At 44.5% G+C, this 17,453-nt stretch overlaps 1 protein-coding gene across 11 annotated transcripts in view; it reads left to right on the top strand.

Annotated features, from left to right (window-relative positions):
* The window catches only part of LOC112676696 (uncharacterized), a 29,612-nt gene extending 12,439 nt beyond the window's left edge, over positions 1-17,173 (top strand). For 5 of the 11 annotated variants that reach the window (XM_049101941.1, XM_049101940.1, XM_049101932.1 and 2 more), the window contains 5 exons: positions 123-251; positions 2,578-2,706; positions 4,976-5,155; positions 9,757-10,191; positions 13,542-17,173. In XM_049101941.1, the coding sequence (XP_048957898.1) occupies positions 123-251; positions 2,578-2,706; positions 4,976-5,142 (425 nt within the window). In that variant the 3' untranslated portion in view covers positions 5,143-5,155; positions 9,757-10,191; positions 13,542-17,173. Of the gene's footprint in view, positions 1-122; positions 252-2,577; positions 2,707-4,975; positions 5,156-9,756; positions 10,266-13,198 lie in introns of all 11 variants that reach the window. The other 6 variants (XM_049101934.1, XM_049101933.1, XM_049101935.1 and 3 more) reach the window with 6 other exon arrangements.
* Positions 17,174-17,453: the final 280 nt, after the last annotated feature.

Below are 17,453 nucleotides of genomic sequence, written 5' to 3'. Positions count from 1 at the left end.
TATTCCTAGGTAGCTTATGCTTTGGGGTGCAATTGTAAGTGGGATTGACTCCTTAATTTTCGAGGCTCTTCTAACAACAACCTGTCACTCAACAGCTCTGTCTATGTCCATTTATTTCCCAGGATCTGCTGTGAACATAACACAACCAGAACCCAGCAGACAACCTGGGGATACCTGCCCTGCAACACAAACAAAAATTCTTCCCATCTTCCGTTACAGAAAAGTTCAGCCAACGGATCAGAGCCCAGAGGGTAACATGAAAATTGATTCATTAAATAGCCTCAAGAAATCTTGTCCTAGGGTCACCTGGGTGTTTCTCTCCGCTAAGTTTCTGCCTCCTGGTTTTCAGCTCTGGTCATGACCTCAAGGTCATCAGATTCACCCATATTCAGCATGGAGCCTGCTTTGTACTCTCTCTTCCTTTCCCTCTGCCCCTCTCCTCCTTACACTTGCTCTTTTGCTCTCTCCACACACGCAACACAGAATCATTAGTCAGTTTTGCTCGGGGTGCCATAGTAAAGACAAACCTCCTAAGCCGTATTCTTTGTTTCATGTGTCCACATCTTAATTTAAAAGGTCAGTCATTAGTTTGTGGCCAAAATAGTGAAATCGCATTGAGAACTCTAATTTGGTCAGTTTTAATGGGAAGGGTTGTGAAGATAACATTTGGACATACTAGTCCATGTTAAATATTAGAAAATGTTTTCTTTTTTAAATTTTTTTATTGGAGTTCAATTTGCCAGTATATAGCATAACACCCAGTGCTCATCCCGCCAGGTGCCCCCATCAGTTCCCTTCTCCCAGTCATCCCAACCACCTGCGCAGCACCCCTTCCACTACCCCTTGTTCAGTTCCCAGAGTTTGGTGTGTCTCCTGTTTTGTCACCCTCACTGATATTTTCCCTCATTTCGCCATTCCCTTAATTCCCTTTCACCAGGTTTTATATTCCCCAAATGAATGAGACCATATCAAGTTTGTCCTTTTCTGATGGACTTATTTCACTCAGCGTAAGTCCCTCCACGTCTGTCCATGTCAGATCAAATGGTGGGTATTTGTCGTCTCTCATGGCTGAGGAATAATTCCGTTGTAGCCGTGGACCACATCTTCTTTATCCCTTCATCTCTCGATGGATCCCTACGCTCCTTCCACAGTTTGCCTACTGTGGACGTTGCTTCCATAAACAGCGGAGTGAAGGTATCCCTGCATTTCACCGCATCTGCAGCTTTGGGGAGAATCCCCAGCAGTGCAAAGGCTGGGCCATAGGGAAGATCTGTTTTTAACTCTTTGAGGAACCTCCACACACGTTTCCAGAGTGGCTGCACCAGTTCACATTCCCACCTACAGTGCAAGAGGGTTCCCCTTTGTCCGCATCCTCTCCAACATTTGTGGTTTCCTGTCTTGTGACTTTTCCCATTCCCACTGGTGTGAGGTGGTATCTCATGGGGGTTTGGATCGTAGTTCCCTGATGACCAGCGATGCGGGGATGTTCTATTGTGCTTTTGGCCGTGTCTCTGTCTTCCCCTGTGAGATTTCTGTTCGGGTCATTTGCCCGTTTCACGATCGGATTGTTTGTTCCTTTGCTCTTGAGTTGAATATGTTCTTTATAGATCTTGGACACTAGCCCTTTGTCTGAGTGGTCGTTTGCAAGGCTCTTTTTCCCGTTCTGTAGGTTGTCTTTTATTTTTGTGGACTTTTCTTTTGCTGTGCAGAAGCTTTCGATCTGGGTGAAGTCCCAGTAATTCCTTGTTGCTGTTGTTTCTCTTGCCTTCGCGGATGTATCTTGCGAGATGTTGCTGTGGCCAATTTAAAATGGGTGTTGCCTCTGTTTGCCTCTAGGATTTGGGTGGATTCTTGTCTCACATTTAGATCTTTCATCCTTTTTGAGTTTATTTTTGTGTGTGGTGTCAGAGTATGCTCTAGGTTCCTTCTTCTGCATGTGGATGTCCAATGTTCCCAGCACCATTTATTGAAGAGACTGTCTTTTTTCCAGGGATCGTCTTTCCTGCTTTCTCGAATATTAGTTGACCATAAAGTTGAGGATCCACTTCCGGATTCGCTATTTGGTTCCATTGATCTATGGGTCTGTTTTTGTGCCACTACCACACTTTCTTGATGGCCACGGCTGTGTAGTACAACCTGAAATCTGGCATTGTGATGCCCCCACACAATGCGGGTCTTCATTTTGAATAGTCCCCTGGCTCTTTGGGGTCTTTTCCGTTTCCACACTTGAATCCTAAGATGGTTTGTTCCAGATCTCTGAAGAAAGTCCATGGCATTTTGATAGGGATTGCATGAAATGTGTAAATTGCCCTGGGTACATGGACATTTTTACAATATTAATTCTTCCTATCCATGAGCATGGAACATTTTTCCTTCTCTTTATGCCTTCCTCGATTTCTATCAGGAACGTTCTGTGGTGTTTACGGTACAAATCCTTTACCTCTTTGGTTAGGTTTATTCCTAGGTAGCTTATGCTTTGGGGTGCAATTGTAAATGGGATTGACGCCTTAATTTTCGAGGCTCTTCTAACAACAACCTGTCACTCAACAGCTCTGTCTATGTCCATTTGTTTCCCAGGATCTGCTGTGAAAATAACACCACCAGAACGCAGCAGACAACCTGGGGATACCTGCCCTGCAACACGAACAAAAATTTTTCCCATCTTCCATAATGGAAAAGTTCAGCCAACGGATCAGAGCCCAGAGGGTAACATGAAAATTGATTCATTAAATAGACTCAAGAAATCTTGTCCTAGAGGCACCTGGGTGTTTCTGTCAGCTAAGTTTCTCCCTCCCGGTTTTTAGCTCTGGTCATGACCTCAAGGTCATCAGATTCACCCATATTCAGCATGGAGCCTGCTTCGTACTCTCTCTTCCTTTCCCTCTGCCCCTCTCCTCCTTACACTTGCTCTTTTGCTCTCTCCACACACGCAACACAGAATCATTAGTCAGTTTTGCTCGGGGTGCCACAGTAAAGACAAACCTCGTAAGCCGTATTCTTTGTTTCATGTGTCCACATCTTAATTTAAAATGTCAGTCGTTAGTTTGTGGCCAAAATAGTGAAATCGCATTGAGAACTCTAATTTGGTCAGATTTAATGGGCAGGGTTGTGAAGCTAACATTTGGACATACTCGTCTGTGTTAAAAAGTAGCAAAATGTTTTCTGTTTTTACATTTTTTTATTGGAGTTCAATTTGCCAGTATATAGCATAACACCCAATGCTCATCCTGCCAAGTGCCCCCATCATTGCCCATCACCCGGTCGCCCCAACGGCCCGCCCGCCTCCCTTTCCATTTCCCTTTGTTCAATTCCCAGATTTTGGTGTGTCTCCTGTTTTGTCACCCTCACTGATATTTTCCCTCCTTTTCTCCATTCCCTTTATTCCCTTTCACCAGTTTTTATATTCCCCAAATGAATGAGACCATATCAAGTTTGTCCTTTACCGATGGACTTATTTCACTCAGCGTAAGTCCCTCCAGGTCCGTCCACGTCGGAGCATATGGTGGGTATTTGTCGTCGCTCATGGCTGTGGAATAATTCCGTTGTAGCCGTGGACCACATCTTCTTTATCCCTTCATCTCTCGATGGACCCCGAGCTCCTTCCACAGTTTGCCTACTGTGGACGTTGCTGCCATAAACAGCGGAGTGAAGGTGTCCCCGCATTTCACCGCATCTGCAGCTTTGGGGTGAATCCCCAGCAATGCAATGGCTGGGCCATAGGGAAGATCTGTTTTTAACTCTTTGAGGAACCTCCACACACGTTTCCAGAGTGGCTGCACCAGTTCACATTCCCACCTACAGTGCAAGAGGGTTCCCCTTTGTCCTCATCCTCTCCAACATTTGTGGTTTCCTGTCTTGTGACTTTTCCCCATTCCCACTGGTGTGAGGTGGTATCTCATGGGGGTTTGGATCTGTAGTTCCCTGATGACCAGCGATGCGGGGCATGTTCTCATGTGCTTGTTGGCCGTGTCTCTGTCTTCCCCTGTGAGATTTCTGTTTGGGTCATTTGCCCGTTTCACGATCGGATTGTTTGTTCCTTTGTTCTTGAGTTGAATATGTTCTTTATAGACCTTGGACACCAGCCCTTTGTCTGAGAGGTCGTTTACAAGGATCTTCTCCCGTTCTGTAGGTTGTCTTTTACTTTTGTGGACTGTTTCTTTTGCTGTGCAGAAGCTTTCAATCTGGGTGAATTCCCAATAATTCCGTGTTGCTTTTGTTTCTTTTGCCTTCGCGGATGTATCTTGCGAGATGTTGCTGTGGCCAAGTTTAAAATGGGTGTTGCCTCTGTTCGCCTCTAGGATTTGGGTGGATTCTTGTCTCACATTTAGATCTTTCATCCTTTTTGAGTTTATCTTTGTGTGTGGTGTCAGAGAATGGTCTAGTTTCCTTCTTCTGCATGTGGATGTCCAATGTTTTCAGGACTATTTATTGAGGAGACTGTCTTTTTTCCAGGGATAGTCTTTCCTGCTTTCTCGAATATTAGTTGACCATAAAGTTGAGGGTCCACTTCTGGATTCACTATTCGGTTCCGTTGATCTTTGTGTCTGTTTTTGTGCCACTACCACACTGTCTTGATGGCCACGGTTGTGTAGTACAACCTGAAATCTGGCATTGTGATGCCCCCAGCTGTGGTCTTCATTTTGAATAGTCCCCGGGCTATTTGGTGTCTTTTCCGGTTCCACACTAATCTTTAGATGGTTTGTTCCAACTCTCTGAAGAAAGTCTATGGTATTTTGATAGGGATTGAATGAAATATGTAAATTTCCCTGGGTATCATCTACATTTTCACAATATTAATTCTTCCAATTCATGAGCACGGAAAATTTTTCCACATCTTGATGCCTTCCTCAATTTCTTTCAGGAGCGTTCTGTGGTGTTTAGGGTAGAAATCCTTTACCTCTTTGGTTAGGTTATTCCTAGGTAGCTTATGTTTTTGGGTGCAATTGTAAATGGGATTGAATCCTTAAATTTCAAGGCTCTTCTAACAACGAAATGTCAACTGCTCTACCAATGTCTATTAATGTCCTTGGATCTGTTGTGGAAACAACACGAGAAACATGTGGACAAGTTTTCGACACCTATCCTGTAAAACAATCGAAATTATTGAACATCTTCCGTCGTAGAAAATTTCAAGAACCATAGGAGATATCAGAAGGTAAGATGAAAGTTCATTCATTAAATCGCCTCAAGAAATCTTGTCCTAGAGGCACCTGGGTGTTTCTGTCAGCTAAGTTTCTGCCTCCTGGTTTTCAGCTCTGGTCATGACCTCAAGGTCATCAGATTCACCCATATTCAGCATGGAGCCTGCTTCGTATACTCTCTTTCTTTCCCTCTGCCCTTCTCCTCCTTGCACTTGCTCTTTTGCTCTCTCCACACACGCAACACAGAATCATTAGTCAGTTTTGCTCGGGGTGCCATAGTAAAGACAAACCTCCTAAGCTGTATTCTTTGTTTCATGTGTCCACATCTTAATTTAAAAGGTCAGTCATTAGTTTGTGGCCAAAATAGTGAAATTGCATTGAGACCGCTAATTTGGTCAGATTTAATGGAAGGGATTGTGAAACTAACATTTGGAAAAGCTAGTCCATGTTAAATATTAGCAAAATGTTCTCTGTTTTTACATTTTTTAATTGGAGTTCAATTTGCCAGCATATAGCATAACACCCAGAGCTCATCCCGGCAAGTGCCCCATCAGTGTCTATTACCGGGTCGCCCCAACCGCCTGCCCACCTCCCCTTCCACTACCCCTTGTTCAGTTCGCAGAGTTCACTGTGTCTTTTTGTTTTGTCACCCTCACTGATAGTTTCCCTCATTTTCTCCATTCCCTCTATTCCCTTTCACTAATTTTTATATTCCCCAAATGAATGAGACCATATCAAGTTTGTCAAGTTTTTAATAGTTCCCTGGTTAATCGGGGTCTTTTCCCTTTCCACAGAAATCTTACGATGGTTTGTTCCAACTCTCTGAAGAAAGTCTGTGGTATTTTTGTAGAGATCGCATGAAATGTGTATATTGCCCTGGTAACATCAACATTCTCACAATATTACTTCTTCCAACCCAGGAGCACAGAATATTTTTCCACCTCTTTGTGCCTTCTTCAATTTCTTTCAAAGTGTTCTCTAATTTTTAGGTTATAGATCCTTTACCTCTTTGGTTAGTTTTATTCATTGGTATATTATGCTTTTGGGTGCAATTGTAAATGGGATTGTTTCTGTAATTTCTTTTTCTTCAGTCTTATTGTTAGTGTCACATGCCTGGTTCTTGATGTGCAGAATCCTTTTCTGCATGAAAGAAAGTCCTTGGATCTTTTGGAGTTTTAATTTGAGGATTCCAGTGTTCAGTATGTTAGGAGAAATCCACCAGTGTAGCTGACGCGATAAGTTCACAATCTCATGTAGGAAACTGCATCCTTGGGATGGCCAGCCCCAGGCTTATTGCCGACCAAGCAAATAGTTCATTTTTGCCTGCGTTCTTCCATGAGGATACAACTAGAATGAGTTCTGATGTGGCGGGAGGCTAAACTCCATATCTACCCATCTTAGGATTTCCGGGGGGACTCATTACCAAGAGGATATCATCAAAAGAAAAAATTTATAAAGGTTTGCAGTGCACATCACACCGAAGAAATCAAAAACAAGGAGGAACTCAAAGCAGCAGCTTAAAACTGTGGGCTTTATAGCATCTTCAGCAAAGAACAATAATACGTTTGTAGAAAGAATGATAACCTAAAGAAAAGCAGTTTTAGGCTATCAAGGGCAGCAAACTGGAAAGGTAAATATATGGGAAGACATTAACACTAAGATTTGTTTCTGGATTCCTCTTCCCAAAAATATATATATATGTATATTTTGGGGTGGCATACCCCGGCTTCCTTCACAAGGCTTTATACCTGGCTCTAAGGAATCCCTGCTGAGCCAAGCTCTAGTTATTGGTATTTGAGTTAAATTACAGTTATAGGTGGAATGGGTGCATGAGTCATTTCATTAGAATGTTTTCAAAAGATGTGCCCTTAGTCTCTTCTTTGACCAAAAGTGTGTGCAGAAGCCCCATCCTCTAAGGGATTGTACAGAATGTCTGGAGCTCTGTAGAGTTGGTTTTTTTCCCCCCCTCCTGAGGAAAGCAAGATTACTCTTTAACAGTTAAAAGCATTGTTCCTATTAGGGATAATGTAACACCACGTCATCCTTCCTATATAGTACAATCATTATGCATACGCTATAAAAACAGACTCTGCATGGTGACTAATTTTGGAATAAAACCATAGACTAAATCACAGCATATATAAATCATTTCTATCTCAACTGCTCACTTAAACCTGAACAAATTTTCTGGAAGCATGTTAATTTTCCTATGATACTCCTTAATATTTCTTGCAGAGCTGGTTTGGTGGTCACATATTCTTGCAGTTTCTGCCTATCTTGGAAGCTCTTTATCTCTCCTTCTATTCTGAACAAGAGCCTTGCTGGATAGAGTTTTCTTGCCTGCATGTTCTTCTCATCTAGGACCCTGAATCAATCCCGCCAGCCCTTTCTGGCCTCCCAGGTCTCTGAGGAGAGGTCTGCTATTAATGTAATAATTCTCCCCATATTCATTAAGAATCTGCTGTCTCTAACTACTTTACGGATTTTCTCTTTTTCTATGGAATTTGCAAGTTTCACTATTAAGTGTCGAGGTATTGAACAGTTGTTATTGATTTGGGAGGAGGACTACTCTATCTCCTGGGTCTGAATACCTGTTCCCCTCCTCAAATTAGGGAAGTTCTCAGCTTGGATTTGTTCAAATATGCTTTCTGGCCCTCTGTCCTTCTGGGTGCTCTCTGGAACCCCAGTGATACGTAATTCTACCTTCTGAAGCTGTCATGTATTTCCCTTAACCTTTCCTCGTGGTCCTTTCATTGTTTTTCTCTGTTTTCCTCAGCTTCCTTCCTTGCCATCAAGGAGTCTTAGTGTTGCTCATTCTTTCTTCCAGCACCTTATGCCTTGCCATTAGGACCCCCAATTTGGATTGCACCTCATTTAATTGATTTTTAACTTCAGCCTGATGAGATCTTAATTCTGCAGTCATGAAGCCTCCGCCTGCCCCGGGGGCAGGCAGGACTGCGGCCGTGTCCCCTGCACCCTGGGCTCCGGGGCCTTTGCTGCTGGCATCGCCCTCCCGGGGCCGCAGTGGGCGCCCGAAGGCAGCAGGCGCAGCGCCCCGCCTGCCCCCCTGCTTCTCCCCGAGGCCCCGCCGGCTGCAGCTCCAGTGCTATCCCGAGCTCTCCCCCTTCCTGTTTTGTCTTGTTAGAGGCCGCTCCCCCCCCACCCGCCTCTTTCTTTCTTTGTATCCACCTTCTACCTTGTTAGAAGGGAAAACCCTTCTCTTTAACTCTCAGCTCGCATTGGTAGGTGTCCAGGATGACTGGAAATTTATCTAGGTGAGTTGGCGGATCGGGTGAGTTGAGGACTCTACTCTCCGGCCTTCTTCCCCCTGTTGTCTCCATTTTGTTTTAAAGCCCTTTCTGCGGATCCCTGGGTGGCTCAGCTGTTTGGCGCCTGCGTTTGGCCCAGGGCATGATCCTGGAGTCCCAGGATCGAGTCCCACGTTGGGCTCCCGGCATGGAGCTTGCTTCTCCCTCCTCCTGTGTCTCTGCCTCTCTCTCTCTCTCTCTCTCTCTCTCTCAGTCTATCATAAATAAACAAATCTTTAAAAAAAAAAAAGCCATTTGCACATGATCTACCAGTGTGTTGTGGTCCCTGTAAGGGCTCCCTTTCCATTTCCATGTATGTTTATGAGTGAGTTCTGCAATTTTGGGTTTAGCTCCACTGACAGCAGGAGAGGAGTTACTATTCCAGCAGCATCGTTTTCAACTCATGAATGAAATGGAAAGTCATTTCCCTGTCTGTCTGGAACTTGTAATTACCTGATTATTTAATTAGTTTCCTTTATATTTATTTCATTTTGCATGACTCTATTATGGTCCTGCCTTTCTTTTTTTTTTTTTTTAAATTTTTATTTATTTAGGATAGTCACACACAGAGAGAGCGAGAGAGAGAGAGAGAGGCAGAGGGAGAAGCAGGCTCCATGCACCGGGAGCCCGACGTGGGATTCGATCCCGGATATCCAGGATCGCGCCCTGGGCCAAAGGCAGGCGCCAAACCACTGCGCCACCCAGGGATCCCTGGTCCTGCCTTTCTTTATGGTAGTGCATTTTCAGGATATCCCTATGCGTAAAAAAAAAAAAAAAAATCATTATTCTAGTTTGCTTGTGTCCCATTCATAGGTCAAAAGTTCTAAGCCATATTCCTACTGTTTTCTGTGTGAATATTTCAATTTAGAAGGTGAGACATCATTTGATGGCCAGAATAGTAAAAATGCATTTTCCAATCAAGTTCAGTTAATTTTTCAAGATTTAATTAGTTAATTAACTAATCAATTTATTAAAGAGGGAGAGAAAGAGAAAGGGATAGAGGGAGAAAACATGAGCGGGGTGAGGGTTAGGAGGAGGAGTAGGCTCCCCATGTGGAGGGACGCCAACATGTAGCTGAACCCCAACCATGGGATTAGGTCCTGACCCCAGGGCGTACAATTAAGTGACTGATACTACTGGCACCCTACAACTCAAATGTGATTATGGTTAATGATTCTTAGAGTAAAGCTAATATTTGGACGTTACTCTATTGCTCAACTTTAGCAAAAATAAATCTTCTATTGTTTTTATTCAATAGATGTTATTACCTAGTAAAAACTGATCTTTATTGCTCTGAATGACTTTAGGAAACCAGATGGAACATCATGTTTGAGACCATGGTGCCCAAAGGAAGTGAAAGGATACCTGGAGGAAGTTGTTTGTCCTGAAGGATGTGTCTCTCCAGTCCATTCAGGATGGTGACTACAACATTCCCCAGCCAAGCAGGAGACACCGTTGATGAGGGAAAGTACCCCATCACTGTCTTTATAAGCAGCTTTGGTGTCGCCAATGGTAAACATCCTCTCAGATAAGCTAATGCATGGCAAGAGGCAAGCACTCAGCACCCTTGCCACCAGGAAGATTATGTATTTCATCCCAAATGGACGCTGTCTGATGTTCATCAGAATTTGTGTGGAAAGCAACCGAGAAAGCAACATTCGTTCCTCAAAGATACTGAGCTCACCTTGACAGCATTAACTTGCACTTCTCCTCTGATGTTCTGGAATACTCTCATGATGAAGGTATTATAAAGTGCTTCTAGAAGGACACAGAGTACCCGTCAGCACATTGGTCATGCTGCTCAAGAATAATTCAGGTAGTGGTGCCTGAGTTGTTCAGTCAGCTAAGAGTCTGCCTTTGGTTCAGGTCACGGTGTCTGGGACCTGAAATGGAGCCTGATGTGGGGCTCCCTGCTCAGCAAAGGGTGTGTTTCTTTCTCTCCCTCTGCCCCTCTTGCCTCTTCTGCCCTCTCTCTCTCAAATACATAAATAATTTCTTGAAGAAAATTAAAGGCTAATTTGGGGACTGTTGATCAGTATGAATGAAGGCTAGTGAACATGATGGCATTTGGTAACTAAGCATGGGCTGAGCTACCGCTGTTGGGCCATTCACGGGGTTAGGGCTGGAAAATATGGTGTGTTAGGAGTTTATTTTGGAGAATGATGAGAGAAGCCATGGTGCAGTGTCAGTGGGACAATGTTGGGGGAAAACTCTCTTATTCTTTCTCTCTCCTTCTCCCTTTCTCTGTATTTCTGTGTCCATAGCTGTCTCTCATTCTCTCTCTCTCTCTCTCTCTCTCAATTCTCTCTCTGTGTCACACACATGCACACACAACTCTGTCACACTCATAGGTTTAAACAAGTCACTCCACCCTAAGAGTCATGCACTCACAACCATACCAAACAGTGAACACACCGGCTCCTAGTATTGTAGAAATGTAGGCATGTTTTCTCACCTGGGAAAGCTGCCTATCTCACACCCCCAAGCCTCAGGAACATGGAACCGGGTGGCTGTCCAGAAGAGAACAGCAGGTTGCTGCATCTGCCGTACTATTTAGATTTTTTTTTTTTTTTCTGCAAGAGAGTGGTTCCAGAATACGTACCACTTTCGCTGGTTTCTGAGATGTCTGCACTTACACAAAAGAGTAAACCATGAGGGTCAGGTCATGTGTGTCCTTTGTCATTGGTTCTCCTAGTGAGTATTCAACACCACATGAGCAACAATAGTAAAACGATAGGCCTCCAAAGGAAGCACAGGTTGCACCCATGAAAAAGCAGGAGCTATTCCTGGGGGATGGATCTCTCCTTCACTGAAGGAGCCACACGAAATTCTTGAGGAAAAACTGCATGTGAGAGAAAGGTCCCTTACTACACAGTTTAAAACATCCCCTCCAAACCCCACGAAAATGGTCCTTACTCCTAAAAAATACACTGTTCCTTGTCATATCTGAATTCGCTCCAAAAAGAGGAAAAAAGGACCATTTCTAATTCAGGAAAATGGGTGAGCATTCCATAGAAGAAGTTGGAAACTCATTGACTGACTTTTTTGTGGAAAAACTCCTGCACCACACACTTGGCAAGATTTAGGAGGACACAAAATAACTGTCAATGCATTCATTGGATGTGGTGCTCAGGAATTACTGAGCGATCACTGTTTATATGGATACAGGGCAAGACTATTGTAGTGAGTGATCAATAAGTATCATATGAGGGTCTGGGGTCCATCCTCCTTGGTGGATGAGGAAAACCTTCAGCTCAGGCCAAGGCCCCAGTGTCCTGCAATCCATCCCCTCCTTGGGGCCTTGTTCAGCCCAGAATGTGCTTCTCCCTTTCCCTCTGCCTTTCTCCCTTGCTTATGCTCTCTCTCTCTCTCTCTCTCTCTCTCTCTCTCTCTCTCTGAAATAAATAAAATCTTCCCCAGAAAGTCAACAGCAACTTCAAGTAGCCTGACATAATCAGGGCACAAATAGAACTGATCTGCACATAGATTCCAATGATGACTTCCCATCGCTCATGCAGCTTGTTGTGAAACCCAACTAAAAACTCCCACCTTCTGGACATCTGGCAAAATCATTTCTGTCTCTGTAGGTCCACATATGCTGTCCTCTCTTTTGTAAGTTTTTCAACCTGATTTTACCCCTTTTCTTGGTAGGTTTGATTCAATGCTAGACAATTATTCTCTTTTGTTCTATTTAGTCTAGTGCTCTATTTTATTTATTCACTAACAGGTTTTTTTTTTTAAGGTTTATGTATTCATGAGAGACATAGAGGCAGAGACATAGGCAGAGGGTGAATCAGGCTCCCTGTGGGGAACCCGATGCAGAACTCGATCCCAGGCCCATGGGACCATAACCTGAGCCAAAGGCAGACGCTCAACCACTGAGCCACCCAGGTGCACCGGTAATCAGTTTGGTGAAAATATTCCATCCGGGAGAGGTTTAAATACTCAAAGTATACCATTTACCAATAGCCATAGCTGTGAAGCAGAGTAGGAGGGACAGGTTTCTCATTATGCATTAAAAAAATCACGGAGATCAAACGTACAGCATAGGGAATATGATCAGTGGAATTGTAATAGTGCTCTATGGGGACACATGGTATCTACACTTGTGATGAGCACAGTATTACCCTATACAAGTATCGAATCCATATGTGGTACACCTGAGACTAATGTAACCTTGTGTACCATCTCGATTTCAATTTAAAAAAACAGTAGTAATGTGGGCACAAGGCTCATTCCTTTAGTTGGGCATCTACTTTGGGCTCATATCATGATCCCAGGGTCCTTGGATACATAATATTATGTATTTGTCAAAACAGTCAGATGCATAACACAGAGCAGTCCTTAATATATGTGGTCAACTTCATTGATAATAATGTCTCTACACTGGTTTGTTCTTTGTGATAAAAATTCCACACTAATGCAGGCATGTATGATCGTGGAAAATATGTGCCAAGGGATAGGGTGATATGGAAATTTTTATATTATATGCTGCCTTATGACACCAGTCTAATCCTAATCTCAATAATAAGGTCTCCTTATGTTAGCTTCACAACCCCTACCTTTTAATTTGACCAAATTTGAGTGGTAAAAGCAGTTTTACTATTTTGGCATAAACTACTGACTGACCATTTAAATTATGAATTTCACATATAAAATGTAAATAATATAGATTTGTATTTTTGTGTTTAGTATGGTATCCTGAGCACAGTAAAAGAATGATTCTTTTTTTTTTTTTTTTTTGTAAAGAAAGCAAAAGAGAAAGTGTAAGGGGGAGAGCAGTAGAGGAAAAGGGAGAGAGAATACTAAGCAGGCTCCATCCTAAGCATGGAGTCCAACCTAGGATAATCTGATGACCTGAGGTATGAACTCTGAGATGAAACCAGGAGGCAGTCACATACCTGAATGAACCAAACCTGTGCCCCTGGAATAAGTTTTCTTGAATCAACTAAAGGAATGAATTTCCTGGTTACTTTCAATCGACTCCTTTGCTGGTTGTATTTTGGTTTTTCCTCAAGCGTGAAGTAGTTTGGTCCAGTTTTGTATCTACAGAGATCCATAAACATTTTTCACCTAAGGTTTTTGATTGTAGACACTGGAAAACTCGTTACCATAGAAAGAGCTGTGGACATCTTGCTGTCAGAAGACCAAGTGGAAATTTTGAAACTTGACACGCACTATCCAGGATGAAAATTCACTGGATAGGCTCAGCAATCTGATGAAGAAACAAAGTAGACAGTGGACGTGTAAACAGAACAAGAGAAATCGTACTATCATGAGAGGAGTGCGAAAAGACTGAACAAAAATTGATAGGAACTTAAACATGCATGCCTAGGATACATCAAAAGTGCTAAGTTCCACAGCATGGAGTTCCTGTAGGAAAGCAGTTGGTGGGGATCCCTGGGTGGCGCAGCGGTTTAGCGCCTGCCTTTGGCCCAGGGCGCGATCCTGGAGACCCGGGATCGAATCCCGCGTCGGGCTCCCGGTGCATGGAGCCTGCTTCTCCCTCTGCCTATGTCACTGCCTCTCTCTCTCTCTCTGTGTGTGACTATCATAAATAAATAAAAAAAAAAAAACAGTTGGTGTAGAAGAAGGTATGGGGGCAAAATGGCTGAAAATTTCACAAATATGTGACTCAGATCTACAAAGCTCTGAAAACCCTCCTCCTGACACATTGTAACCAATCTGATGGCAAAGAGGAAGAAAAACCTTGAAAGTAGAGGAAAAGGACACGTTCAACCTAACAGAATACGAATTCCAAGGCCCGTGACTTCTCAGAAAACAGAGGTCAGAAGACACTGCAATGGTGACACAAAGTATAGAAGGAAAACACCTCTGAGCCTAGGATGTTATGTTCAGGAAAGATAGCTTTAAAGAATGAAGGCAAAAGGTGAATGAAAATGAAAACAAGACAAAGTCGGCAGACAAGCAGGTGGTAAACAACTGGAAGAATCAGTCATTGAGCCTGATTTATTTTCATTAAAAAATTTTTTATTGCAGTTCATGTTTATTATTTTTAATATAGTTTGATTGAGGGAAGGCCAATTTGGATATGAATGGGCTGAGGAAGAGGGAGGCAGAGAATCCTAGGAAGGTTTCATGCCCAGTGAGGAATTCCACGAGGGGCTGGATCTCAGGCTCCTGAGAGAATGTGCTGAGCTGAAATCAAGAGTCAGATGCTTCCCTGAATGAGCCACCCAGTTCCCCTCAGTAGGTAACTTGGATATTAAATGATGAGCAAGAACCTTCTACCGAATGGAGTGAAATGACACAGGGAGATGCTTGGAACCTCAGGAACATAAGAACCTCAAAAGGGGTGTTTTTCTGGGTAAATGAGGTGTCCTGCTTTTCTGTCCTTCCAAATTTTGTATGGCTTTTGAGGGCAACAAGGAGACCACGGTCTCAGAGCCTAGGGCTCCCCTCCTTAATCAGTTGATCAAAGAGCCAATCCAGGCAATGCTGGAGTAGGTGCAATGGGCCTGGGGGCCTATGGTTTGGGGTTGCATGTGGCCCTGAGAGTGATATCCCACTGGGCTTATAATGTGACTGCTTTGTGCGTGGGGTGATCCTAGGTACTTGAGACAAACTTAACCTTTATTCTTTTTTAAACATTTTTATTTATGCTTAGGTAAATTCAGTTTGCCAACATATAATGTAACAACCAGTGCTCATGCCATCAAGTGGTCTCCTCCTGGAATATAAGAAATAGGAACAAGATAATGAGGGAAAGGAGGGGGATTGAGTGGGAAAAATTAGAGAGGGAGACAAACCATGAGACTCCTAAATCTGGGACACACTGAATTTTTGGAACAGCCCATACATGTCGTAGCCCATAGAGGAGATGAATGTGATGCTAGAGGTAAACTATGTTGCCCAATTTCCCTTAGCTTAAAAGTGGGCTGATGGGGTTTGTACAGCAGGTGAGGCCTCCTCAATACCAGCTTGAGCCAGCATCTGCCCTGATCCCTGGAAGGACTGGGCCATGGGCTCCAGGCAGGCATGAGGGAATGTCCTAGGCTGGGCCAACCCTTGACGTGGGGAGCAGGCCCAGCACTGTGTGGCTATAGCAGTGAGATCAGACAGGAGCAGAAATGCTCGCCTCCCTGCCTAGGGCCTGTGTCCTGGGCCTGGTCAGACCAGGAGACTAGTTCTGCAGGACCTTGAGCGCAAGCGTGTGCCGGCAGCCCAGCAGCTTTCACAGATTCCTCTAGATTCCCTGCACCAGTGAAGGCCTTGGCTGGCTGCACTCGATCCCTTCTCACACAGAGGCAAGTACAGATTTTATTCTTGTCCCAGGACTGAGGATTGTGCAAGGAGGGGAGGAGGGAACTGTGCTCCCGGCACCCCTCCCACCTCACTTCTGCTGGACCCGGGAGGAGGTGCTGAGAGGGACCATTTCAGGGATGCCCATCCCTAGAGTGCACTTCCACCCTCTGGGCAGAACTGAGGGTAGCCCAGCATTGCTACTGTGTGACCTGTAGGTGCAGAGGGAGTGGGGCCCCGGCTGTACCAGCGACTGGCTCCCACGGAAGTAGTCTGTGTGCAAGTTCAGATGGGCGTGGCACAGCTGTGTATCAAGAGATTGGCTCCATCCAAGACCAAAGGCAATAACCCGAACCAAAAGGTCTCCTGCTCTATTCCCAAGAGGTGCTAACCAAACATCAACAAGGGCTTTGATGCTTGCCACTGACAAAGGGAGTCAGAGCTGGTCTGCAGAGAATGACCATCAAATAAAAAGAAGAATATGACCAACTGCACAATCCAATCCCAGGGCAGAATTCTTCTTACTATTTTATCCAAATACCCTACTGTTTATGATGGAATAGACCAGAGAAGAGCACCTTCGTGGCTCAGTAGGTTAAGTGTCTGACTGCAGCTTGGATCATTACCAGGACCCTGGGATCAGGCCTGTATCAGGCTCCCTGTTCAGTGCGGGGTCTGAATATCCCTCTCCCTCTGCCCTTCCCATTCTCCTCTTCCTCTCTCAAATAAGTAAACAAGTAAATGAAAAACAAAACAATCGCATTCCTATACATCGTCGTCTTTATTTCATCCCGCCCACTCAGTCTACAAAGTAGCAGGTATACTCCAACTGCACCAGGGACCCCCTCCTGTTGATTCCCGCCTCATTGTGCTTCCGGACCTGAGGTTTCTTCCTCTTCAGGAATTTCATCCTCAATATTCTCCACCGCCCAATCTTTAGAGATACAAACACGAGGATGAGGTGATTAGACAGTGAGGCCCCGTGTTCCTGCTATTCCAACTGAGGCCACTTTGGAACACCTGTCAACACCTGCTCTTCCTTGGGATCCTCAGACCTTCCCTGGGCTCTTGGGAGTTAGAACCCTTCACCAAGACATTGACCACAGTGGCAAACCTTCCTTGAGAGAGAGAGGATGCCCCTTCACCTGGCATTTCCCCATTTCCACAAGATCATGATAGCTCTCACGTGGACACGGATCCACCTGGACCCACCTGTGATGGGTGGTGGACACCCGCTAGGTTAGATGGGGTCCATGTGCAGCCACTATGCCAGACTCAGAGCAGCTGCCCAGGAGAGCCATTCATGATGATGGAAATGATCTGTGTTTTCAACATGCTCTACTGGGCTCTGGCACTGTGGTTGGTATGATGAGGGATGGAATGTGTAACGTCATTGACTGTAAGGAATTTCAACATATGCAGGCATGTCTGGCTATCGGCTGCCTCTTTGGATAGCTCAGGTCTAGGATCCAAAAATGAGGAAGCTGTGACCTCCCTGCCCTAGGGGCTTCTGCAGTGGAATTTGCTGGCCTGACCGGACTTCATTTCCGTTGGTCTCTGGGCTCCTATCCATGAGGCAGGCACTACAAGAGGTCCTGGCATCACTCAGACAGGAAGGTCTGCACTCGGGTCCTAGAGGAATCCCAGCAGGGGCTGCTTCTAAGCAGAGGAGAGGACCCCATACACATGGGCTGGTCATAGTCAGATAGGGGCACACCTCATCCTCTTCAGGAGCTCACAC

Source organism: Canis lupus, chromosome 26, assembly GCF_003254725.2.
Source record: "Canis lupus dingo isolate Sandy chromosome 26, ASM325472v2, whole genome shotgun sequence".
In the NCBI taxonomy this organism is placed as follows: Eukaryota; Metazoa; Chordata; class Mammalia; order Carnivora; family Canidae; genus Canis; species Canis lupus.
Note: the sequence above shows the minus strand (reverse complement) of the source record. Positions and strands in the feature narration are given on the sequence as shown.